Source organism: Ostrea edulis, chromosome 4 (genome assembly GCF_947568905.1).
Source record: "Ostrea edulis chromosome 4, xbOstEdul1.1, whole genome shotgun sequence".
NCBI lineage: Eukaryota > Metazoa > Mollusca > Bivalvia > Ostreida > Ostreidae > Ostrea > Ostrea edulis.
In genome coordinates, this window is record NC_079167.1 from 62,117,341 (window position 1) to 62,144,840 (window position 27,500).

At 34.9% G+C, this 27,500-nt stretch overlaps 2 protein-coding genes across 3 annotated transcripts in view; one reads left to right on the forward strand and one right to left on the reverse strand.

Annotated features, from left to right (window-relative positions):
- LOC125668102 (methylcytosine dioxygenase tet3-A-like) overlaps positions 1-17,395 on the forward strand; it is a 48,258-nt gene extending 30,863 nt beyond the window's left edge. For both annotated transcript variants that reach the window (XM_048901881.2, XM_048901883.2), the window contains 6 exons: positions 1,917-2,010; positions 2,486-2,694; positions 6,820-6,964; positions 8,052-8,141; positions 10,217-10,354; positions 13,341-17,395. In XM_048901881.2, coding sequence (XP_048757838.2) covers positions 1,917-2,010; positions 2,486-2,694; positions 6,820-6,964; positions 8,052-8,141; positions 10,217-10,354; positions 13,341-14,846 — 2,182 coding nt within the window. In that variant the 3' untranslated portion in view covers positions 14,847-17,395. The remainder of the gene's footprint in view (positions 1-1,916; positions 2,011-2,485; positions 2,695-6,819; positions 6,965-8,051; positions 8,142-10,216; positions 10,355-13,340) is intronic.
- A 3,737-nt stretch (positions 17,396-21,132) lies between these two features.
- LOC125668105 (uncharacterized) lies at positions 21,133-26,265 on the reverse strand. The gene is made up of 5 exons (XM_056163275.1): positions 25,989-26,265; positions 25,148-25,222; positions 22,758-22,832; positions 22,237-22,380; positions 21,133-22,114 (listed from the first exon to the last, which is right to left on the reverse strand). The coding sequence occupies exons 1-4, from the start codon at positions 26,034-26,036 to the stop codon at positions 22,255-22,257; spliced, it is 324 nt and encodes a 107-aa protein (XP_056019250.1). The 5' UTR covers positions 26,037-26,265; the 3' UTR covers positions 21,133-22,114; positions 22,237-22,254.
- Positions 26,266-27,500: the final 1,235 nt, after the last annotated feature.

The window sequence follows — 27,500 nt, forward strand, 5'->3', positions numbered from 1 at the left end:
GAAACAGGGCCCAGATCTTTGTTTTCACTTATATATTACCATTTCCAGGATCAGATCCACCAACCGTAAATTAAACAATGGTTTTGGACCCAGTTTACTCATGATTTAATTGCACCATACTGTCAGTCAAACTAATGCTTTGAATCTGTATTATTTTAAAATGGAACTAAAACATTACAGTGATGTGAATTTTACTGTTTATAAACCAACTAAGAAGAAACAAAAGTCCAGACTTCTGGGATGTTTTTATTGACTGTAAACTTATTCTTACTGGTCTGACAGACTATTAGCTAGTCCACCTGATAAACATTAGGTCCCGGACCTCGGAACTCTATATTTTTAAACCCCTGTAATGATCAATTAGCAATTGTCATCTAAAAGATTTGATACCAATGGCACTGAAAGCAATATTACTGCATACACTTGCCCATAATTATGGTCCACCTATAAGTTAGGGTATTTTTATGCCCCTTAATCAGAGTCTGTTTGTTTGTTTGTACAAAAGAAAACTTCAGCCTTGGCCATAACTTTTGAATGGGTGGTGATAGGGTTTTCATATTGTACATGTGTATTCCTTGTGACAAAACCTTTCTTGTCTACCAACATTTTTTACCTCATGACCTTGACCTTGGAGTTTGACCTACTTTTGCAAAAACTTCAGCATAACTTTTGAATGGTTAGTGCTAGGGTTTTCATATTTCATACGTGTATTCCTTGTGACAAAACCTTTCTTTGGGTACCAAAATTACTTTGCTGCCATTTGGGGTCATCAATGTTTCACAAACACGTCTTGTTTCAAGGTATTCTGGGGGGAAGAAGCAGGCACACTTTCTTTATTTGTTCCAGTGTTTGACATTTTACTATTTTGTATTACCAATGGTAACAATTTCTGGACCAATTCCTATGGTATTAAATTCACGTTTCACTAGTTGCTGCAATATTCCTATAATTTCTAAAAACTTTAGGGGCATGTGAAAAAAGTCAATTTTCTGTGTACTTTTAAGTCATATTAAATTCTAGTGTTCAATTCTGTTATATTTATATGCAAAATAAAATCTTATTACTGGATATATAAGCATTGTCCCAAGAATGCACTAATATCTATATATAGATATGGGTTATAGTTGGTTAAGTTTGGTTTTATTCGTCACAATCCTGCAAATTATGTACATCTTGTACTATTTCTTGGCTTTTGTTTGGAGAGACTACAAATTATGTACATTTTGTAGTATTTCTTGGCTTCTGTTTGGAGAGACTACAAATTATGTACATTTTGTACTATTTCTTGGCTTCTGTTTGGAGAGACTGCAAATTACGTACATTTTGTACTATTTCTTGGCTTCTGTTTGGAGAGACTACAAATTATGTACATTTTGTAGTATTTCTTGGCTTCTGTTTGGAGAGACTACAAATTATGTACATTTTGTAGTATTTCTTTGCTTTTGTTTGTAGAGTAGAGACTACAAATTACGTACATCTTGTACTATTTCTTGGCTTCTGTTTGGTGAGACTACAAATTACGTACATCTTGTAGTATTTCTTTGCTTCTGTTTGGAGAGACTACAAATTATGTACATTTTGTAGTATTTCTTGGCTTCTGTTTGGAGAGACTACAAATTATGTACATTTTGTACTATTTCTTGGCTTCTGTTTGTAGAGTAGAGACTACAAATTACGTACATCTTGTACTATTTCTTGGCTTCTGTTTGGAGAGACTGCAAATTACGTACATTTTGTAGTATTTCTTGGCTTCTGTTTGTAGAGTAGAGACTACAAATTACGTACATCTTGTACTATTTCTTGGCTTCTGTTTGGAGAGACTACAAATTATGTACATTTTGTACTATTTCTTGGCTTCTGTTTGGAGAGACTACAAATTATGTACAATTTGTACTATTTCTTTGCTTCTGTTTCAGAACTGGAGAGAATGGGAAAAGTATTCGTATAGAGAAGATTCGTTACACTGGGAAAGAAGGCAAAAGCTCACATGGCTGCCCTATAGCAAAATGGGTAGGGTTTTCCAGATCATTTTAATCTCAGAAATCATGGTGGTCATCTTTTGTTGAAACACTTGGGGTTTCTGACTTTCTGTCTGTAGGATATCTTCAGAGTGAAGAGTTGATAATGATATAAAGCAGAATTTCTTGTTTGTAATATAGTGTTATGAAAGTTGAAATCAGGAAGTGTACAATCATTTCTAGTCACTGCTTCCTGTCAATGAAATACTGATTTAAAAGATGTCAGCTTAACAAAAGAAATGGTTAGATATACTGCTATTATGATAAGGTTATTCTTTCTTTAAAAAAATCATAATTCTTGAGAAAAAGTTCAAGAAACATCTATGGCCTTTGGTCTGAGTTAAATTTTGTAATATAATGCATTAACTGAAGGGAAACATTGTTTTAGTCTTGATTCTTCTCTTGGAAAGTCTGACATTTAGATTTTAAAAAAAAGAAGAAAGATTTAAAAATAACATAACTTTCAGATCATACGTCGATCAGGAGAAGAAGAGAAGTACTTGTGTGTAGTGAGACAGCGGCCTGGCCATTTCTGTGAATCGGCCTGTATCATAGTGGTGTTGGTAGCGTGGGAGGGGGTGCCCCAGCACATTGCTGATGATCTCTACCAGTATCTCAGGACTACACTGCCCTCAAATGGGTTTGAAACAGAGAGGAGATGTGGAACCAATGAAAGGTACTTTGATAATCTGTAGTGTTGTTTTAAAGATAAAACATGCTGTGCTCTTTTGTGAAAATTTATTACTAGACTGATTGTGTACTTAATTTAACTAGATTTAAATTTCAACACCTCTGGTACTGGTGCAAGAGCATTAATTAATGTTGAGCTGATCTATATATCCATCAATGCACAATATTGTAACACTAACTCAGAAATCCAGCACAATATTGTAACACTAAATCAGAAATCCAGCACAATATTGTAACACTATATCAGAAATCCAGCACAATATTGTAACACTAAATCAGAAATCAATGCACAATATTGTAACACTGAATCAGAAATCAATGCACAATATTGTAACACTAAATCAGAAATCAATGCACAATATTGTTACACTAAATCAGAAGTCCAGCACAATATTGTAACACTGAATCAGAAATTAATGCACAATATTGTAACACTATATCAGAAATCCAGCACAATATTGTAACACTAAATCAGAAATCCAGTACAATATTGTAACACTAAATCTGAAATCCAGCACAATATTGTAACACTAAATTAGAAATCCAGTACAATATTGTAACACTGAATCAGAAACCCAGCACAATATTGTAACACTGAATCACAAATCCAGCACAATATTGTAACACTAACTAAAAAATCCAGCACAATATTGTAACACTAAATCAGAAATCCAGCACAATATTGTAACACTAAATCAGAAATCCAGTACAATATTGTAACACTGAATCAGAAATCCAGTACAATATTGTAACACTATATCAATCAATGCACAATATTGTAACACTAAATCAGAAATCCAGTACAATATTGTAACACTAAATCAATCAAAGCACAATATTGTAGCACTAAATCAGAAATCCAGTACAATATTGTAACACTATATCAGAAATCCAGCACAATATTGTAACACTGAATCAGAAATCAATGCACAATATTGTAACACTAAATTAGAAATCCAGCACAATATTGTAACACTATATCAGAAATCCAGCACAATATTGTAACACTAAATCAGAAATCCAGCACAATATTGTAACACTAAATCAGAAATCTATGCACAATATTGTAACACTGAATCAGAAATCAATGCACAATATTGTAACACTATATCAGAAATCAATGCACAATATTGTAACACTAAATCAGAAATCCAGTACAATATTGTAACACTAACTCAAAAATCCAGCACAATATTGTAACACTAAATCAGAAATCCAGTACAATATTGTAACACTAAATCAATCAATGCACAATATTGTATCACTAAATCAGAAATCCAGTACAATATTGTAACACTAAATCAGAAATTCAGCACAATATTGTAACACTAAATCAATCAATGCACAATATTGTAACACTAAATCAGAAATCCAGCACAATATTGTAACACTGAATCAATCAATGCACAATATTGTAACACTAAATTAGAAATCCAGCACAATATTGTAACACTATATCACTATATCAGAAATCCAGCACAATATTGTAGCACTAAATTAGAAATCCAGCACAATATTGTAACACTAAATCAGAAATCCAGCACAATATTGTAACACTGAATCAGAAATCAATGCACAATATTGTAACACTCAATCAGAAATCCAGCACAATATAGTAACACTAAATCAATCAATGCACAATATTGTAACACTAATTCAGAAATCCATCTCAATATTGTAACACTAAATCAATCAATGCACAATATTGTAACACTAAATCAGAAATCCATCTCAATATTGTAACACTAAATCAATCAATGCACAATATTGTAACACTAAATCAATCAATGCACAATATTGTTACACTAAATCAGAAGTCCAGCACAATATTGTAACACTGAATCAGAAATTAATGCACAATATTGTAACACTATATCAGAAATCCAGCACAATATTGTAACACTATATCAGAAATCCAGCACAATATTGTAACACAGAATCAGAAATCAATGCACAATATTGTAACACTATATCAGAAATCCAGTACAATATTGTAACACTAAATCAAAAATCTATGTACAATATTGTAACACTAAATCAGAAATCCAGCACAATATTGTAACACTGAATCAGAAATCCTGCACAATATTGTAACACTAAATCAGAAATCCAGCACAATATTGTAACACTATATCAGAAATCCAGCACAATATTGTAACACAGAATCAGAAATCAATGCACAATATTGTAACACTATATCAGAAATCCAGTACAATATTGTAACACTAAATCAAAAATCTATGTACAATATTGTAACACTAAATCAGAAATCCAGCACAATATTGTAACACTGAATCAGAAATCCTGCACAATATTGTAACACTAAATCAGAAATCCAGCACAATATTGTAACACTATATCAGAAATCCAGCACAATATTGTAACACAGAATCAGAAATCAATGCACAATATTGTAACACTATATCAGAAATCCAGTACAATATTGTAACACTAAATCAAAAATCTATGTACAATATTGTAACACTAAATCAGAAATCTATGCACAATATTGTAACACTGAATCAGAAATCCAGCACAATATTGTAACAATAAATCAGAAATCCTGCACAATATTGTAACACTAGATCAGAAATCATGCACAATATTGTAACACTAGATCAGAAATCATGCACAATATTGTAACACTAGATCAGAAATCAAAGCACAATATCGTAACTCTAAATCAGAAATATGTTGAACAAGTACATTAGTTCTGTTTGTACCAACCTATGAACACACTAAACTAAGTATTAGTAAACATTCAGTTTATGACAGTATCACTAGAGGTTGGTCTCATGTTTATTAAAAACATTGATATAAAGAATGGCTGTCTAGTTTTTTGGGGTAATTTGCATTTGCGTGGAAAGCATTTATGCATAAAATTACCATGCGTTCAAATTGACCTATTTGCATCATAAACCCCCAAAACCAGACAGTCATTACTTATGTTTACATTATCGCAGATTCATATATCCAAGTGAAGATGATTTGAAATGGAAAGTTTTGTTGTAATTTTCATTCATAGATATGAATTATGCATATAAAACGTACTCCTGAAGCCTCATATGACACACATTTTAATCTGTGGTAAATAAAACAGGCACAATTTCTTATATTTATTACAAGTCATGAATTCATAAAAACCAAACAACAAACATTCCGAACTAGGATGGAAATATAAAGAAAATAACTTCAACATGCCTGCATTTCTTCACATAACTCCACATGTAGATTGCAACATTCTTAAATTCATCAGCATTTTATTTTGGAAAGTTCTTTTGAAATATCAACAGTAGTGAGATTGGTAGTCTTTCTGAAATAAAAGCAGAGGAATAAACATTATGAATTTCTTGCCAGATTGGGGCAACCCATTTGGATGACCTAGTACAATTTTAAGAAAACTTTTGTTATATATTTAACTTATTTTAAAATTTCAGGATGTTGAATAAAACCCCATATATACCTTTATTGTAATGAAGTATTAAAATCCAAATAATGAATTTTAGAATTACAATCTCCCCACATTTAATCTTTATCACCAAAGTGAAAAACTTCTTTTAAAATGGTGTTTAGTTTCCACTAAAATTTAGAGGTGCTAATGATTTATGATGCTAGAATTCTTAATGCGATTCAAAATTTCATGTTCATGCACTGTATGATTTCTTACAAGAAAAAGAACATGACAGAATATTTACATTTCCAATGTTTTTTCCGTTGTACAAATTTTCATGATAGACATTTCCTCGCGAATGCGCTGCTGTAAACTATGAGCATATGAATTTTGATAAATAAAGCACGTCTATTTTTAACAGCTGGGAATTCTGACAGAAATGAAGGGAGAATGTAAATACTTGTACATACGAAATAAATTTCATGTTTTAAAAAATACATGAGGGTATGAATTGTAATGCTTCAAAGTGACATACTTTACATGGAAGCACTAACATGTGTCATGACGTATGTCAGCATGAAACATTGCAGTTCATAATCTCGTAGATGAAATTTATTTCATAAACAAAGCTTTAAAGAGTTTTTGGTATGAAGGTTGTAAAGTTCCTAACAGTTCAGAAGGAAATATTGTGGACATGAATTTTCTTTTCTTTTTTCATAGAAAAACGTGTGCGTGTCAGGGAATTGACCTCGTGAGGCGAGGTGCCTCCTTCTCCTTTGGGTGTTCCTGGAGCATGTATTACAATGGCTGCAAATTTGCCCGGAGTAGGGAGGCTAGAAAATTCAAGCTCAAAGACACCGCAAAGGTAAAATAATTACGTTTATAAAGACATCACAAAGGTAAAATAGTTACATTTCTAAAGACCCTGCAAAGGTAAAATAGTTAATTTCTAAAGACGCTGCAAAGGTAAAATACTTGCATCTCTAAAGACAGCAAAAGTAAAATAATTACATTTCTAAAGACACCGCAAAAACAAAATAATTACATTTCTAATGTTTTTGCCTTTTATATCTTTACAAATTGTAATGATAGCCATTTCCTCATGATTGCAGTGCAATTGTGAACAATGTGCATATGAATCTTGATGAATATAGTACATCTATTTCAAGAGTTGGGTATTCTGACTGAAATGAAAGTAGAATGTAAATATTTATAGGTTATAGACTTTGTATGGGAAAATATGACGACTGAGTTTTTTGTCGCGTAGATGGACCAAGCTTGCGAGGTCCGTCCGCGACAAAAAACGAGGTTGTCATATTTTCCCATACAACAAAGTCTATAACCTTTTTATTATATACTTTCAATTTCATTTAGAAATTAACAATAATTTTATTTTTAACAATTTCTTTATTGGTTTAACTAAGTAAAAGATGAAAAACACGAAAAATTTGAAAATTAACAGCGTGGTAATTTGCAGTTCCGACTTGTGTATTGATTGTGACGTAATGTTTGCGGGCCGGAATGTTTCTGGGCATATATTGTGTGATATATGCCCGCAAACTTTTAAAGAAAAAAGAAGAGATGAAGTTGAAAGTATATAATAAGAAAAATTATCTTCATTTTAGGAATACATGAGGCTATGTATGCTCTGCAACAATTCACACCAGCATAACTTTTTATGAAAGTGCTAACATGCTTCATGAAGTTCGCCAGTGTAAAGTGTCACAGTTCATACCCTCATAAATTTTCACAAAAAAAAAAAAATCAGTTTTGAAAGAAAAAGAATGTTTTTGTTTAGTACAGCTTTTTATTTTAGCTCAAAGATAACTTAAAGATTATAATTGTAGTATGTGATTTTAAATGGAAAGAAATGTTTTTAGAGGAAAATATTATTTTGATTTGAAAATGTATGACCAGTGCTTTTTATCCACTTTAATAATAACTTTCTTCAGGAAGTTGAACTAGAAGGAAAACTACAAGCCTTAGCAACAAAGATGGCTCCATTATATAGCCAAATGGCTCCAGATGCATATTCCAATCAGGTATGTCATGTCATTTTTTTTTTTTAAAAAACTGCCCTTGAAAAATCAGACAGAGAATAACACATCAAATAAAAATAAAGATCTGATATGTAATGTAAATCACTATATGAAATTACTTTTTAGGATAACGCTTGTTACTGAAATTCTGCTCTCCATGCATTCATAATCTATAAATCGGTACATGGGGAGGGGGGGAGAGTGTTACTTCAGTTAAAATACATGGCAATAAAAAGTTGTAACATGTAAAAATGATTGACAGTCCATCCCTATGATACTGTGTACATGCATTAAAGGGGCATGAACACAATATGAGCTGAAATTTAATAAATTTTATTTTTCCATTTTTATTGTCTACAATGCTTAACTTAAGTATTTCTAATGGTCAACCAAAATTTTAATATTACATGTAGTTGTTGAGGTACAAGTGAGATACATCATTCACAAGTCTTTGTTATGTAAACGAGGCTCGTGCCATGTTTTTTATGCCCCCTTTTGAATTGTTTTGCAACGGTCGATCGGTCGGTCTGTAGACCATGTGTTGTCCACTCAATATCTTGAGAACCATTCACTTGATGATAATGATATTTCATATGTGGGTTGGTTATGAGTGGAAGATGGCCCCTATTGTTTTTCAGGTCAAAAGGTCAAGGGTCAATCTACTCTGGACATAATAATATAATGTCCGCTCAATATCTTGAGAACCCTTTGCTTGAAAGACATCAAACTTGGCACACTGGTACATCCTAAGGAGTAGATGACCCCTATTGATTTTGAGATCATGTGGTCAAAGGTCAAGGGTCAAATTGGGCATAGGAATATACTGACCATTCAATGTCTAGAGAACCCTTTGCTTGACAGAAATCAAACTTAGTACATCTTCAGAAGAAGATGACCCCTATTGATTTTGAGGTCAAGGGTCACACTGGACATAGGAATATATTGTCCGTTCAATATCTTGAGAACCCTTTGCCTGACAGATATCAAACTTGTTACACTGGTACGTCTTCAGGAGAAGATGACCCCTAATGATTTTGAGGTCACATGAGCAAAGGTCAAGGGTCAAACTGGACATAGGAAGATACTGTCCGTTCAATATCTTGAGAACCCTTTGCTTGACAGACATCAAACTTAGTACACTGGTACATCTTCAGGAGAAGATGATCCCTATTGATTTTGAGGTCACATGTTTAAAGGTCAAGGGTCAACCTGGACATTGGAATATACTGTCTGCTCAATATCTTGAGAACCCTTTGCTTGACAGACATCAAACTTTAAATAGTACACTGGTGTATATTCAGGAGAAGATGACTCCTATTGATTTTGAGGTCACATGGTCAAAGGTCAAGGGTCAAACTGGACATAGTAATATACTGTCCACTCAATATCTTGATAACCCTTTTACTTGACAGACATCAAACTTAGTACACTGGTACATCTTCAGGAGAGGATGACCCATATTGATTTTGAGGTCAAAAGTCAATAGTTGAACTGGACATAGTAATATATTGTCTCCTATATTTTAAGAATTATTTGCTTGATTGACACATACCAAACTTGGTACACTGGTACAGCATAAGGAGTAGATGACCCCTATTGAATTTTAGGTCACATGGTCAATTCACTCTTGACATAGGAAGATATTGTCTGCTCAATATTTTGAATTGATGATAATACTATCAATTAAATGAGGTGTGTGTATAACTTTTTTCAATTTTGCACCATGGGGGGCATGTGTGTTTTACAAACATCTCTTGTTTTTTTACATATAGAATGCTTAGTAGAAAATATCATTTTTAAACAAACTTGGATATGCCAAACACTCTGGAAACTATTTAACTGTGTTCTAACAGAGCTATCTGGTCACAGGCAATTGAACCCGTCGTCTGACTGTCACATATCATTCATGTAAAGAATAAAAATGCATGGTGTGCATAACTTGCACATTGTAGAAAGTGAAACAGCATAAAATATTTTACAACATTAAACCTACGTTGTAATTTCATGAATGTTATTTCACCGTGTAGCACAACCCCCCTCCCACCTTCCCCAGTCAGTAACTCTCTTGTATATTTCAGACAAAGTTTGAAGACACGGCAAAGATGTGTCGTCTTGGGAATGAAGACGGGCGGCCATTTTCTGGTGTGACGGCCTGTGTAGATTTCTGCGCCCATGCACACAAAGATCTCCACAACATGAACAATGGGAGTACTGTGGTGGGTTTATCATTTACAACCATGTATCTTTCCTAGAAAACTAGTTTTTCTTTAGAACATTATATAGAACATTATCAAATCTTGAATAATACTACTGTATTGGGCCTCGTTTTGCTGCAGTTTTTGTTTTCATTGGTTTTATTGAGAAATTAATTCAAAAAATTTAAACTACATAAATAAACAGGACGTTTACATAATACTGTAAGTGGTTTTAATTTCTCGCTGCTAAAAGTTCACGGTTTTTTATATTGGTCTAATTGCAGTGGTTTTATTTTCGCGGAATTCAAATTTTATGACAAACACAAAACGTATTGTGTCACACTTGCAAAATGATTGCGGTTGTTTTAATTTTGCGGGGGAAATCCCTGACCGCGAACATAGCAAAATTAAAACCGCCGCAATCATTTCCCCATTTACAGTGTTGAGATCAAATCACAAATTGAAGAATGAAGACGGTTGTATTCATAAAACGTGAAAACAGCCAGTAGAGAATACAACTGCACATGTACAAGTCATAGTGATGTAGAGCAGGAAGGCCTGTACCGAAATGGAAAATTTCATGATCCCTGGGTTAGAGGGTCCGACCCCAGGGCAGGGCCAAATTTGGCATATAGTGTTTATGTGTAAAACATTTAGATAGCATTTTTAATGCAATTGAAACTGAATGGATAATTAGAAAGAGCAGGTAACCAACCCTAAGCCAAAAATATACATTTCATGATCCCAGGAGTACCAAGAGGAGGCCATAGTTATTAAATGTCTTTATCATTTGAAAGACTTCTTTGATATAGGCATGTCCAAAGTCATATACATGTAGTTAAGATATCATATATTATTTAAAGTTCTTCATCAGTATGAGCACTTTCAGGGGCATTTGTGTTCGTTAAAGGGGCACACTGTAATTTTGTCATCAAAAATTGAATTCAATGAAAATTGCTCTATATTATATATTTCAGTAATAACACCAGTATTTAATTATTTCACACACTTTTTATCCTCAAAGCAAAGCACATGAATATGTTAATTTTTGTGATTAAATAGTTACTGGCTTGCAACCCAATAATTCTTCCATATTTATTTCTTTACCCAAAAAGTGGTTATCTAACATAGTTTTATTAGGTTTCTCTTGTTTTTGTACAAAATAAATGTTTTTTATTAACCATTAATATATATGCCTATGCCATTGAGAGATTTAGAGAGAAAAATGGTTGTCATCACTTTCACAGCTAATGGCCCTTGAAAAGAACATCTTGTTTTATACTGTTGCTGAATATTACAATTTAGCCTAGATATGCAGAACAGGAAAATTATTATAGATTTCATAGCCGGATAAGGGCCTCTTGTTTGGCTATCGCTACAACTTTTGAAATTGTATACAACATATATCAATGGGTTACACAGATCAAGTTGGAATTTGGGCTTTCTTGGCATGTTTTTAAAAGAGCTTAACAAATTTCATATATTTGATAGTTTTGGGGGTTTTTTTTGTTTTTGTTTTTTTACTTTTATTTGGCTATCCCTTTAGCTATTGATTTGAAAATTTATACATGAACTTATATATCAATGGGTTACAGATCATGTTTGAGTTTGGGCTTTTTTGACTTCTTTTTTGAAAGAGAGTTATGGACCTTGAACTTAGCATCTGCCACAAATTGGGGCCCTTTTGTGATGCTTGCCTTTACATTCTAGAATTCTACAGAAGTTTATTTTGAATTTGGTCCAAAGTAAGTTTGTTACTGGAAAATCCAGATGCAAAATCAGAGCTAAAAAATATGTTTAAGTTGACAACTTCATAGAAAACTAGTTCTAATTGTAACGGGGACCGTTACATATGTTCCCCAAACCTCCCCCAATTAAAAAGTGATGTCCTTGTGATTCTATAGCAAAAAATCATTTTATTTTAGCCTTTAATTACATGAAGTACGTTCAATATGGTCATTTCAGTACCAAAAAATGAAAGAAAGCGTTGCCCGCGCATACACGCGCACGCGTGTATGATTCCGAATTTTTGTTGATGTCGTTCAACAGGCATTTGTATCATATACCCACAGTGTGAATTTCATAACGTTTCCACCAAATATAAGGAAGTTATAGCGATTTTAAAATCGTCCAATCAGAATTCAGCACACGTGCATGCACATGCTGAGCAGTAATTCTAACCACAGCAATTTGTAAGGAGTTCCAAGACATATCTAAAACCCTAATATCAATAGAATTTAATGAAAAACAAAAACGTTATCGTCCTTTAAAAATTGAACATTTAAAAAACGTTGCATACGCGTGTGCGTTGGCATTTTTTTGTTACACCAATATATAGATACACATATTGTCTAGGTATGCTGTGAATATCATCTCATTCGCTTCATAAATAAGATAGTTACAAACGTTTTAGTATTATCCAATCAAAATGAAGAGCACGTGCATGCGCCTGCAAATTGGTAATTTTGACCATTCAGATCAGTTAAGGGTCTCAATATCTACTTATGATATGAATTTCAAGCCATTTCAATGAACAATAAAAAAGTTAGACTGATTCCAAAGTTAGTGTACAAATTTTGTAATGCGCGTGCACGCGCATGCGTGCTGACAAAATAACTATTATTTTTCATATGTACAAATGATATACTATCATCCTATTTAGGTTTTATATCGCTTTCTTCAATATTCTGATTTTCCATTTTTTGTACCAAAATTGCAATGCACGTGCGCGCACGTGCATGCACGTGCAGACAAAATGACTATCACTATGCACATCTACAAACGCTATACTATCATCCTGGAAAGTTTCATATCGATCCCTTTTGTAGTTTCTGAGAACACTACCGGACAAAAAAGTACCGGAGAAAAAGAATAATAATAATAATAATAAGAAACAGAGTAAAAACAATATGTTCCCAAACTTTGTTTGGGGAACATAATTATATAAACTTATATAAAATTATATAAATTTTCAGATCTTTTTTTTTTTTTCTTCTATGCTCTACAGGTTGTGACATTAACAAAGCATCGAGGTCTGGGAAAACCTGACGATGAACAACTCCACACGCTTCCATTACATGTCATGGACATGACAGATGAGCATGGAAGTTCCGAGGCTCAGTTTGAGAAGGCGAGAAATGGGTCTTTGGAAGTGCTTCAGTACTACCCTATGGAGGCTCGAATGAGGGCAGTGCCCCTTACCCCCAAGAAAAAGAAAGGAAAGAAAGGAGGCTCAATGCCAGCGAAAAAAGGCAGGCCATTCAAAAACCCAGAAAATGCGCAGAAAGCCTTCTCTGCTGATCAAAGTCAGAATCAGAAAAGTCAGAATCAGGATGGAAACAGCTCTTGTGATCCCTCTATGTCTTCTAAGTTTTCTTTTAATGAAAATAAGGAGTTTTTAACATATGAAGATATGATGAAACTTTCTGAAGAGCCAGAGTTTGCCAGTATGTATGACTCGTTCTGGAATTACTTTTATAAGTTTGGAACATTCCCACCTCCAAACTTTTTACACCCAAGTGAGTTCAGAAACCAAATGGCCAGTAAAACTTCATCTGTGATACCTAATAATTTATCATCAGACTCAAGTAATACTCAGGGTCATCCCAATGGTGCTGAGAAATCATATCAAGGTCAAGGTCTACCTCCATCTTTGGCCTTTGACCTAAACACCAGGCAGCAGCCAGACGCCCCTCTCGACTTGTCATCCTCAGGTTCAACATCACACCTCAAGGCAGCAAATCATGAGTCTACAAAGTATGCACCATCAAATCAGTCACCTTTAGATATTTTGTCAGATGTCGTTTCCATGATGCCCTACTGCAATTTAAGTCTACCTCAAAACAAAGACAGCAAAGATCAAACTTTTAATCAGTTACATTCCAGCAACTGTGAACAAATGCTCAAGAAGGCAGAGGTTTCCCCCGAGTCGCTTCGGGAGTCGTTCGAGAACAAAGTCAAGGAAGCGGAAGCAGCTGGTAGCCACATGAAAGTCATGGATCCGACGGTTGTCAAGTGTGAGATGGAGTATAATGAAAATGCTTTTCGTGATCCAGAGATAGGAGGAGTGGCCATTGCACTGCAGCATGGAGCAGTGTTGTTTGAAGTGGCTAAGAGAGAGCTTCATGCCACCACTGGTTTAAGAAATCCAAATCGGTACGAACCTACGAGAATCAGCCTTGTGTTTTACCAACACAAAAATCTCAACTACAAGAACCATGGGTGGTATGAACATGAGAAGAAGTGCGAGATGCTGAAGCAGAAGCGCTTGGAGAAGATGCACCTGGAGACCAATAATCTAGTCCCAGAATATGTCAAAGAAGGAGAAAAGATGAAAAAGAAGAAAGGAAAGAAAGAGAAAGAAGTTGATTTCTCCAAAACTTCTGCTGCTCAGTATAAATACATGCTGCAAGCACCTGCAGCAAGTACAGTCACTCTGACAACAGATTCTGTCATCACAAGATGGATTGATCCACAACCAATGGTTACAGGGCCTTACCAGAGATGGGTTTAAGTTAAGTGGTCTTGAATGACGCCAAGCTGTCTAACGCATGGCACCTTTATCTGTACTTTAATTGTTTTTATTCAGCTAAACAGAAACAAAAACATATCTTAAACAAAAATGCCTTTTATCATATAAAAATGGAACTTCTACTCCATTTATTTTAGGACAATGATTTTTATGATAAAAAATTTTTTTAAAGTGTACATGTTCTATTTCAGATGTGTTGGGATATAATGTGTATGTTTTGAGTACGTGTTTTACAAGATTTTACTAAACTTCGTTAGGTCTGTTGATGCTGAATACAACACCATATTTATTACTGAAACAAATTGATATAGGGCAGCATATTCAGTATTGTTATGTGTGTATAAAGTAAAAGTACGTGTTGATTACTTTCTGAGTGCAGATGACTGCATGTGCCTCGCTGATCAGAACATACAATACCACAGTCTAATGGAGATTTTATCGCAATTTTCATCTGCTGTATAAAATGTTACTTTTTATGGAATCGATACAGTTTTATCCTGCATGTAGATTTTCACTGCCAGATTCAGAAATGATATAAATATAATTTTCTGCTGATGGAAAGGATCACTGAAAATTATCACCTGTAATTTATTGAAATGTTGTACACATGCTACAGAGGCAAATCTTTTTATTGTTTAAAGATCTATTCATACGAGGGAAGATTTGTTCCAATTATTGCATTTAACATTTTACTTTTTGCTTGCTTTTTATAGGTGTTTAAAATGTTCATACATATTTATTTGCAAAACTGATTCTATGTTCAAATGGGTTAAAATGAATGTAAACTTAGACTATTATGTCTTGTCCATCACAGTTTTTGACTTCAGTGCAAAATAGTACACTTTTTTGGACAGTTTTGTTTATTTTCTTGTTTTTGTGTAGAAGTAGAATTTTGTTAAGTTTAATGATTGTTTTTACATTTTTGTTTCAGTCTTAAGTCTGTGATTTTATTTCTGGCAACATTTGAAAAGCCTTGTAGTTGAGATATCATAATAATCAATTTTTAGCAAATGATGAATGAATTTTACAGTAATTATCATTAAAATTGTATATAGGATATTTTGTACATAGTATTCATATTATTTTATTATGAATTTCAGAATTCCCATGTTTTTTGAACACTCTCAGGGAAACCTAACTTTTTTTTTTTTTACATCAGCAAGTGTGCTGAGAATGCCAGTTTATTTAAATCACTTTATAATTCTGTGATTTTCAACACACTGTAAGCAATATGCTATGATATTCTCAAGATAGTGCTAATATGCATATAGGTAATATTTTTAACTGCTTGTTTTTTGCAAACATATGTCTCATGTATATTGAAATAAGAAATTGCAATTTTTCTCCCAAAAGTGGTTTTCAAAAATATATAACATTGCCTTGTTTCAATTTCTTTTCAAATATTTACATTTTACAAATTTTTTAAACAGTTTATATTAACCGTTTATATTTCTAAATCACCATCTACATTTAAAACAGGAACAAGTTCAATTATAAAAATGTAAATAAAAGGAGTAAATGCCCGGGCTGTTTGTATTGTCGGGGATACTAATGATGGAGGTATGGGATATTTTCTGTATAATTGACTTCTTTGATTATACAGATTGTCCAATACATTTTTGTACACCCCTCCCTCCCCAAATACTTATAAGCTAGACATTCATTCCTCAGATAAATGTGAAAGAACTTTTACAGAAATCCAGATGTGATACAATTGATGTCAACATTCCCCTAAATTAGATTTATTTAAATAAGTTATTTAATATACAAGATGTAGGGCAGTTCCTAATGAACAACATGCAATATATATCCATGTTGTGATCATAGTGCATATGAGAGACCTAGACCCCCTGCCCATTATTGAGAAGTAGGATGGGAGTGGGAGAAAGTGCTTGAAAATATTTGGCTTGGGGTTTATTTCTTGATTTGAAATGATCCATGTAAACTGATGTTTCATAGTGCTTAGATGTCATTCACATTTAGTCTTTGGTTTAAATCACAACTGTCCGTTTTGGATAGAGCTGTTTTGCATCGATGACTGATGAGACTAAGTTATATATATATATATATTTATTTTATATGAATTCTTACTGAAATTGCCCTATGATGTATAAATGTTCATTTTTTATCATTAAGTCATATTTTAGGGAAAAAATATTTTAATGCTAAAAGAGTAAATGTGGAAGATTTTAGATAGCAAGGCCACTATTTAGCTGTATAATGTGAATGTTGACTATTGTAACAGGTGTGTTGTCAGTGAGCACAGATATTGTGTAATCTTTTTAAATGTGCAAACAGTTTGTTAAATTTAGAATACGGACACGAGTCCAGATATAATATACAGACCATGGTTTTTATGCTTGACATAAAACTGTGATGAAAGTAGCTTTATTTGTTAGATATTTGTACGTTTTTTGTAGATATGTAATTTAATGGAAATACATATATTGATATATATCTAATTATAAAAGGACTAAAGATGCAAACAGAATAGACATTCTGTTTTGTCCAATAAAAGTCATCAAAATGAACTGGAGAATGCATTCTTTTGATTCTTTCTCGGATAGTACGGAGATGACGTTATTGCAAGCGAAAGATGCTTGCTGAAGGGAGATGGTCATAATGATACACAGTAGTAAATTAAATCGTTATCAACTTCTTTGTAACCATGAGAGGTTTTCGTCTTTAGATATTATTTAGAATTTTGTTCCCCCTACAATTACTCAGAATATGTAAATGTATTGCAAGTTATTTGTTTGTCATAGTACTAACCAGTGTGACCAATTAATTATTTTTTCTTGACAAGTCTTTGGGGTTCTGAAAAAAGATTTCACTAGAATGTATTAGACACTTTGAAATTTCACATCTTGAAATACAACATTATCCACGTCCCTAACAAAGAAAAGGGGCATATCGTCTTTCATGTCTGTCTGTCTGTTGTGATTGTCTGACCGATGACATGTGTCCAATGGTCAGCAGATTCATGGGCAAGGTTAGTAATGATCCCTGGTTTTTTAAGGATGTACCGGGTATACAGCATTCTTCACCTGATGACTAGAGAACCTTTTGCACGGTGGTCAGCAGATTTCATGGACAGGTTGATTATGACGAGTGGATAACCACTATTAAATTGCAGTAATAGTTTTCCAACGTTACCCAACAAGTATAGAACCTTCAGTCTGATTGTCATCAATCTTCTTAGACAGGTTGGTCATGACTAGCAAACAGCCATTTGAGTCATTCAGCTTGCTAGCATGCATGCAGCAATTGTATTTGATAACTCCGGAAACATTTGCTAAATATTAAACTGCATAGACAATTTGAATATCATTAGATGGGCCCCTATTGTGTTCAGGTCCAATGAATACCATACTTTCTAATGGAGAAGGGGTGGGGTAATCTCGGTTGGATCCAAATATTCGGCCGAGATTAGGGGTGGGGGAGTAGCAGCATGTCTTGTTATTCCCCAGTAATCTCCTATATGCTCCATTTACCGGGATACACTTTTTTTTTAACTTGGGATAGGATATTTCCATCATTTGAACAAACTTCTGAAGGATGTTTTATGGTAGGTGTGGTTGAATTAGGTCCTATGGTATGAATTTTAACACTTCACATGGCATACTTTTCCTAAAGTGTTAATGAAAGTATGCTGTTGTGGTTCGTTGCAGTTCATACCCACAAATTAGTTTCAAAAATTATTAAATACGACCAGTCTATGATAGGCATTTTTCAGGGACTTGAGATGGGCATTGCCATGACAAGGGCCTCAGCCACCACAACGCTCACCTCTGTCGCCTTGGACCTGTTGCACTTCCATCAGATTTTTTCCACGAAAAATGTTGACCCCATATTATGATCCCACCCTAGCCCCTTGGGGTCATGATTTAACCAGACTTGAATTCACACAACATGGAGGTGTTGTATCTATATTGCTAACAAGGCCGTGCTCTCTTAGAGAAGATTCTATAAAGATGTTTTCCCTATATTCATATATAATGTCAGCCCCACCTTAATCCCAGGGTCCATGATTTGAAAAAAAGAAAGAACTTGAATCCATGCTACTTAGGAATTAATACATATCAGTATGATGTAATATGACCCTGCTACTGTGTAATTTTAACCAAAAAATCTTGAATATTCTTATGTAAAACTTTGAATTTCTTCAATTACGATCAGGTTGGGAACTCGTACACCGTGAGAGTAGTTTAGGCAAAATGGATTGACCACCGAGAGCGCGTCTGTCATTTTTGGTGATTGAGGAAAAGTTTCTGTGGTTATAAAACGATAGAAAAATGCGATTGCCCCCCCCCCCCCCCCCATATATATTGCCAATACCAACAAATATTGGGTATTTTTACCAACTATGATCTTATCCCGATAGATTGAGATCTGGATTGTAAAATTTAATGTCCGTAAAATATAAAAAGGAGACGAATGGAAATTTGAGGTATAGCGATTTGGGGATTCCAGATTCCTCCCTTGTGTGGTTATAGAATAGAGAGGGTCAATTCGTGACGAGTCCCTGTGGTCTACAACCTTTTTAGCCCAAGTTTTCAGTTTTGATCCTATTATAAATGAGCTACAGAACAGTGTATGTATGTGGCATATACCACAGGCACTTATATCGCTTGGGGCCTAATTACTACATGTATATATAAGAGTACTCTTATATATATAGTAATCAGGCCCCAAGCGATTTAAGTGCCTGTGGCATCTACCAAACCACCTACCGGTATTTCATATGTATGGAGCGCCAAATGAAAATGAACTCAAATAATTGAAGATCTCTTCAAATAATTAATCATATCTTCAATCCTGAATTATTGCGCGCATTGATTGAATTGTTGATAGCATAAAATATTCTGCTGAATTGACGCGCGCTATAATTGAATTTTTGCTCTCTTCAAATGAATTTATGCAATCAACAATTGGATTAATGCGCGCTTGAATTGAAGAGAGCAAAAATTCAATTAATCAATGCAGTTAATGCTTGCAAAAACTGAATTATTGCTCTCTTCCACCGAATTTGTGAGATCATTAATTCAATTGATGCGTTAATTAATTAATTCTTTTAAAGAGAGCAGCTACATAACAAGAACTATCTTCATTTCAACATAAATGATCTCTTTGATTGAATTGTTGCTCTCTTTAAACGAATTTATGCCAGCATTAATTCCTTATACAAAAGTGTTGTAACTAATTAAAGATATATTCATTAGAATTAAAGAGATCCTCAAATTATTTTTACCGAGCTCCAAATAAAATTTTGCGAGCAATGATTCCACCGAATTAATTATCATTGGAATTAATACGCGCATGAAATAAATTATTGCTGTCGTCAATTTAATTGATCCGCGCATTAATTCAATATGACGCACAATAATTGAATTGATGAGAGCAATAATTGATTTGATGGGCACCTCTATATTATCTCCCTTCATCCCCCCCCCCCCCCGTTCCCGTTAACCTCCTTAGTTTTACTTTGAGTACATGATACTACCGGTACATGCTAAAATCCATATAAGAAGTGAAGATAACGAACAGTGACCAATCTCATAGCTCCTGTAAGCAACACAAAATAGGGAGTTAGGCAAACACGGACACTCGGATATACCAGAAGTGGGATCAGGTGTTTAGGAGGAGTAGGCATCCCCTGTCGACCGGTCACATCCGCCATGATCCACTTTATCTTGATCAGGTAAACGGAGTTATCTGTAGTCAAAATCAGTGTGCCAAGAACGGCCTAACAATTGGTATGAAGCAAGTCGGACAGCATTTGACCTAATTATAGGTTGCATTGACGAACTAGATTGTTATAACGACCATAGAATTTGCGAAATGCTGACTTTAAACGAGACTGTTGAAACCCCTGCACCATCAACTTGTTTGTCAGTAGCCTGCTTCGGTTTAAAAACTGATCATACGCAAAACAAGCTCTTATGTATCGATTCAGTTGAGAGATATAAACACCATATGCAGGTGATAATGGAATATTGCCACATAAATATGGGAAGTTGACGATGGAGATGAAATCATCCCGTTTGTCATAAAGTTGAGTTGTTAGTTTGCCGTTAATATCTACTTTCAATAAAATATCTAAGTATGAAGCAGAAATGGATGACTCTGTGGTACTGTCTTTTATTTGAGTTCACATCAATCTTCGGGCTGATGACATGGGTTTTATCATGTACATATGTGTAATATCAATTCTCAATGCATCATATCATTAATGAAATCACATCGGTTGCAAAATAATAAAACACAGTTTTCATTTTTGTGTGTTTATTTCAAATCATGCAAAACTACGCATGCACATGATACACTTCTGATTCACATATAAACTTAATTGCAATGTTCGATCTTTCCATATGTGGCGTTTAATTTACTATTAGTACTGCATTGTATTTCATATAATTTGTATTCTCAAAGGATTTGATTTTAATATAGTTGTACATTCAGTGTATTTCTTATTTAATTATATGCCATGATTTTTCAATTGTATATACATTGTATGTATACTTTATTATTTGCATTGTGCAATAAACCATGCTATCATGCTTCATTGTATTGTATCAGAAATTTTGATTACATCGTATTTATTCGATATACACTGTAATTAGATTAATTAAATATGATTTTTTTTTTCGTGACGAAGGTATTCATCGGTTCAGGAATTTTCAGGGTGGCAGTGAATCTGTGTAGGCTGGTACCCCCCCCCCCCCCCCCCCGTCACCAAGTTTTTAGGACACCAACCAAAGTGAGAAACGGGGACTACACAGGTCTCATTACCCCTAACTTTGGCCCAATTCTGTTCAACCCTTCTGTTGTACCAGTAGAATGAAGTTAATCATAAAAGGCTTTGTAAACATACCTCATGATGCTAATACTGAATATATATATAAAATTCGTTGAAACTTGATGAAGTGCAAATGAAAAATAATTGATACAAATGGTTTATAACACAAAGCCTATATATCTGGCAAGATCATAAAATACAAATAAGAAATGTAGAATGTAAATAAACATGTACAATTCAAAGGGGAAATTATACAGTTCAAATGGAAAATTCTACATAAAACAACTGAGCTATGCTATATACAAATCGAAAAGATCAAATATTGCAGTGTTTCACACGTAAACCGCACGTGTATTATACACCTGTAAGACATGGGCCCTCAATTAAAGCAAGACTATGCCAGTGGTACAGCGCTGTCACAACTTCTGATCTCTGAGATTGGTAACATGTCCTAAAATGACAACATACACGATTTTAAGATGCTTCATATAATACGTAAACCAATGGTGAAAATTTTCAACCAGGTTAATTTGTATCAGTTTTAAATACATGTACGTATTTTCACGCGCTTACTGCACAAGGACCCCCCAATCAGTAGACAAACTTCGAGTGGTCGTGCTGCGTGTGTCTCTTTGGGGTTTTGTGCTTCCTCTGTTGCGGAACAATGTTGTGCCGTAGAGGTCTATGTTTGAAACTGGTGCGAGCTAGCCATTCCATCTGTAAAGTAAAATGGTAATATCGATATGGCACCCCCAAAAATGCAACAGCTGGACACATCTTCCCAAGTCAAACTTTTTTAATTAGCCCAACAACATGAGTAGCGGAGTGGACCGAAAAACTCCGACTTACTACTAGAATTGGTGGAGGGAGAGAAGTTCCTGAATTTACTCATATTATATATACATGTATAAGAGAGAGAAAGAGAGGGGGATTAAAACGTCAACATATGTACATGTATCCTATAAATTTTCCAAGTTCCATGATCTTCCAAAGTAATGAATGTACAGTTCATTAGGATGAGGGAAATCATTCAATTAGTAGTGTTCTATACAACTGTGTGTCGGGCATCCGTATATAATAGTATATTGACTCACCGTGTGGGTGGGTTGCGGGATGGTGGGCAACTCCCGACGATTGTCAGACTTGTTAATCGCCCCCGTCAGCCTGAACTACATGTAAAACCAAAATATCGGTACACTCTAGTATCATGTGAAATCATGGTGCGGCATCAATTTGCAACATTTCTTACTAAAATTTAAAATATATATTCAAACATTGACATTAATCAATATCGGTTGTTGACATTGTATAATGTGTACATACGGTAACTAAAGAAAACAAAATCATCAGAGAACGATGTATTTCATAAGTCCGTTTAAATTAGCAACAGCCATGACCAACTAACTAGTTTCTTACCCAGTCTTTCAAATGCTCTTTCCATCCATGACGGAATGAGACAAATGATGACTCTTGCTGAGAAAATATAAATGGGAAAGGTGAAAGTGATGGGATGAGGAGAGAGATGGGGGGTATAGATGAGGAGAGGGGTATACCGTTAGATAAGGAGATAGGGAGGATATAGACGAGAAAGGGGGTATATATGAGGAGAGAGAGATGGGAGATATAGATGAGGAGAGAGAGGATATAAATGAGGAGAAAGAGGATATAGATGAGGAAAGAGAGAGGATATAGATGAGGAAAGAGAGAGGATATAGATGAGGAGAGAGAGATGGAGGATATAGATGAGGAGAGAGAGAGATGGAGGATATAAATGAGGAGAGAGAGAGAGAGAGGATATAGATGAGGAGACAGAGATGGAGGATATAGATGAGGAGAGAGAGATGGAGGATATTGATGAGGAGGGAGATGGAAGATATAGATGAGGAGAGAGAGATGGACGATATAGATGAGGAGAGGGGGTATACCGTTAGATAAGGAGATAGGGAGGATATAGACGAGAGAGGGGTATAGATGAGGAGAGAGAGAGAGGGAGGATATCGATGAGGAGGGAGATGGAAGATATAGATGAGGAGGGAGATGGAAGATATAGATGAGGAGAGAGAGAGGGAGGATATCGATGAAGAGAGAGATGGAGGATATAGATGAGGAGAGAGAGGATATAAATGAGGAGACAGAGAGGGGATATAGATGAGGAGAGAGGGGATATAGATGAGGAGAGAGGGGATATAGATGAGGAAAGAGAAGGATATCGATGAGGAGAGAGAGATGGAGGATATCGATGAGGAGGGAGATGGAAGATATAGATGAAGAGAGAGAGAGGGAGGATATCGATGAGGAGGGAGATGGAAGATATAGATGAAGAGAGAGAGAGATGGAGGATATCGATGAGGAGGGAGATGGAAGATATAGATGAGGAGGGAGATGGAAGATATAGATGAGGAGAGAGAGATGGAGGATATAGATGAATAGAGAGAGAGAGAGGATATCGATGAGGAGGGAGATGGAGGATATAGATGAAGAGAGAGAGGGAGGATATCGATGAGGAGGGAGATGGAAGATATAGATGAGGAGGGAGATGGAAGATATAGATGAGGAGAAAGAAGATATAGATGAGGAGAGAGAGATGGAGGATATAGATGAAGAGAGAGATGGAGGATATAGATGAGGAGAAAGAAGATATAGATGAGGAGAGAGAGATGGAGGATATAGATGAAGAGAGAGAGAGGGAGGATATCAATGAAGAGAGAGATGGAGGATATAGATGAGGAGAAAGAAGATATAGATGAGGAGAGAGAGATGGAGGATATAGATGAAGAGAGAGAGAGGGAGGATATCGATGAGGAGGGAGATGGAAGATATAGATGAAGAGAGAGAGAGGGAGGATATCGATGAGGAGGGAGATGGAAGATATAGATGAGGAGGGAGATGGAAGATATAGATGAGGAGAGAGAGAGGGAGGATATCAATGAAGAGAGAGATGGAGGATATAGATGAGGAGAGAGAGGATATAAATGAGGAGACAGAGAGGGGATATAGATGAGGAGAGAGGGGATATAGATGAGGAGAGAGGGGATATAGATGAGGAGAAAGAAGATATAGATGAGGAAAGAGAGATGGAGGATATAGATGAGGAGACAGAGAGGGTATAGATGAGGAGAGAGAAAGGGGATATAAATGAGGAAAGGGATGGAGGATATAGATGAGGAGAAAGAGAGATGGAGGATATAGATGAGGAGAGAGAGGGGGATATAGATGAGGAAAGAGAGAGATGGAGGATATAGATTAGAAGAGAGAGATGGAGGATATAGATTAAAAGAGAGAGATGGAGGATATAGATGAGGAAAGAGATGGAGGATATAGATTGGAAGAGAGAGAGGATATAGATGAGGAGAGAGAGGGGATATAGATGAGGAGAGAGGGGGTATAGAAGAGAGAGATGGAGGATATAGATGAAGAGAGGGATGGAGGACATAAATGAGGAGAGAGAGATGGAGAATATAGGTGAGGAGAGAGAGAAACTTACGGTAGACTTGAGGTGAAGTTCTAGCAACACTTCGTACCACTGACATTTGTTGTTTACCGTTGCTTCAATACAGGGCTGAAATATTAAAAGAAATTCAAAAAATCTGTATCAAAATAAATGTAAGAAATGTGTATTTGTAGAGGAGTGTGTGAACGCATATGTATACGAGGGGCCATATAGAAATGGAAAACAATTAAAAAGAATGACACCCTCCCCCGAATGTCGGTACATCCGTTATAAGGCCAGCATTTTAGTTTATTTTTAAGTTTACAAACTTTCTAAGTTTGTTTATTTTAAATTTATTTTTACAGGAGAATTTTTTTCCCCGATGTTAAACCTGAGGTAGGACCATGGCTATGTAGTAGTTTTGATAAATATGATAATAAGAACAGCTATACCACAATGATAATCACAGTCATCAGAGTAAACTGGATAGATTCATCTTCAATCAAACAAGCAGTGGCAATAAATACGGGAAGTGTTTCATAAACTAGTAAACGTAATGAAATCTTATTTCCTCTTTAAATTGAACTTTATAACTTTTGTGTTGTAAACCTGAAAACTGATAAGAAATGCTGCTCTAATCCGTTTTCCATGCATATCGTTGTAGTCCAGTAGTCTGTGCAATCTAGTCAGAATCATTTAGGTTATTGATGAATTTAGGAATTGGTGCATTTGCGTCTCTCCTTTTCTTTAAACATTTTTCATTCTAGTATTTGCATCTTAGCTGGCCTCTACTCACAACTGTTGTCATTATAATATTGTTGTGTAGAAAATATACTTTTCTACCTCTATATAGATCTAGATATAATATACATATATTCATTATAAGAGGAATTACCATCTTGGATACTGCTTTGCTCTTCTTTTCCGATCGTTCTCTTTTCATGGCTATTGTGACAGATATTTTCGCTGTGTGCAAAACACGTCTAGCTGCTACCGATCGAAGTCAGTAACTAACGCGGTAACCACAACGCAACGGCACCTATAGCCACGAGTGTGACGTCATTCTTGACGACGGTTTCACGTCAAACAGCGCAAAAATCCAGTATTATTGAATAAAATCATGTCTTTCCCTTGCTCACTTACCTCTTTTAGTTAAAAGTAATCTTGAACCCAACGTGAATTATCGAACATGTCTATCTATATCGTTGATAACAAGTCACGAATACGTCACAGTGCATTGTTCGTCTCGTTAAATTACATTTGCGGAATCGGCGTGCAGTTACGCCAAATTAATAAATTCCACCTGTGATGTCATATTGTTTATTCCATTATCTATAAGGAATGGAGACTTTCAGACAATTAACTACTTAGTAATGTTCTGTTGAACAAGTTTCCTCTAATGATAGAACTTTTAATATGATTACGGTGTGACCGTTGGGGCGAGCGCAGCATATCTGAATACATTTTCAAAAAATTTATATTGAAAACAAGGAAAACTGATTAGGATTACTGTCTTGCTCTTCTCGCCAATGTAGGAACCAGTTTAGCGGGAAATGCAACGAGCGTGTTGTGACGTAGCCTGGTAGTTGTGACGTGACTGTTTACATTTCTTTAGACAATATTTTAAAAAGAAAAAGAAAGGAGGAAGAATATGATTGTCATCCTTTCCTTTCAAATAAGAAAGGTTTGTAATACTTCAAAGATTTTTTTTATTATTATTTTACGAATCGGACCATCCACCATTTTGTACGAGGGACTTCTGGGATTGTAGCCTAGGTCACGCAAGCCGTTTGACTTCCCACTCGTAGAACACTGCATTGACAAACGTGTAGGTGACCTAGACTACTGGGATTGGCGTAAAAAAAAATTCTTGTTAGAGGTTGAGATTTAGCTCGGATTATTTCCCGGGCTCTAGTCATTAGAGCTCGCAGTACGATGATAGCATTTTAAAAAGATATCTTCAATTGAATTAAAGAGATCATCAAATTATTTATACCGAGCTCTAAATTAATTATTGCGAGCAATATTTCTACGAAATTGATGCTCTCATCAATTGAATCGAAGAGAGCAGTAATTGAATTAATGAGCGCATCAAATCTATTATTGCTCTCATTAATTCAATTGATGATCTCATCAATTGAATTGAAGAGAGCAATAATTGACTTAATGCGCGCATTAAATCAATTATTGCTCTCATTAATTCAATTGATGCGCCCATTAATTCAATTGATGAGATCAATAATTGAATTGAAGCGCGCATTAATTCATTTGATGAGAGCAATAATTGATTTAATGCGCGCATTAAATCAATTATTGCTCTCATTAAGTCAATTGATGCGCGCATTAATTCAATTGATGAGATCAATAATTGAATTGAAGCGCGCATTAATTCATTTGATGAGAGCAA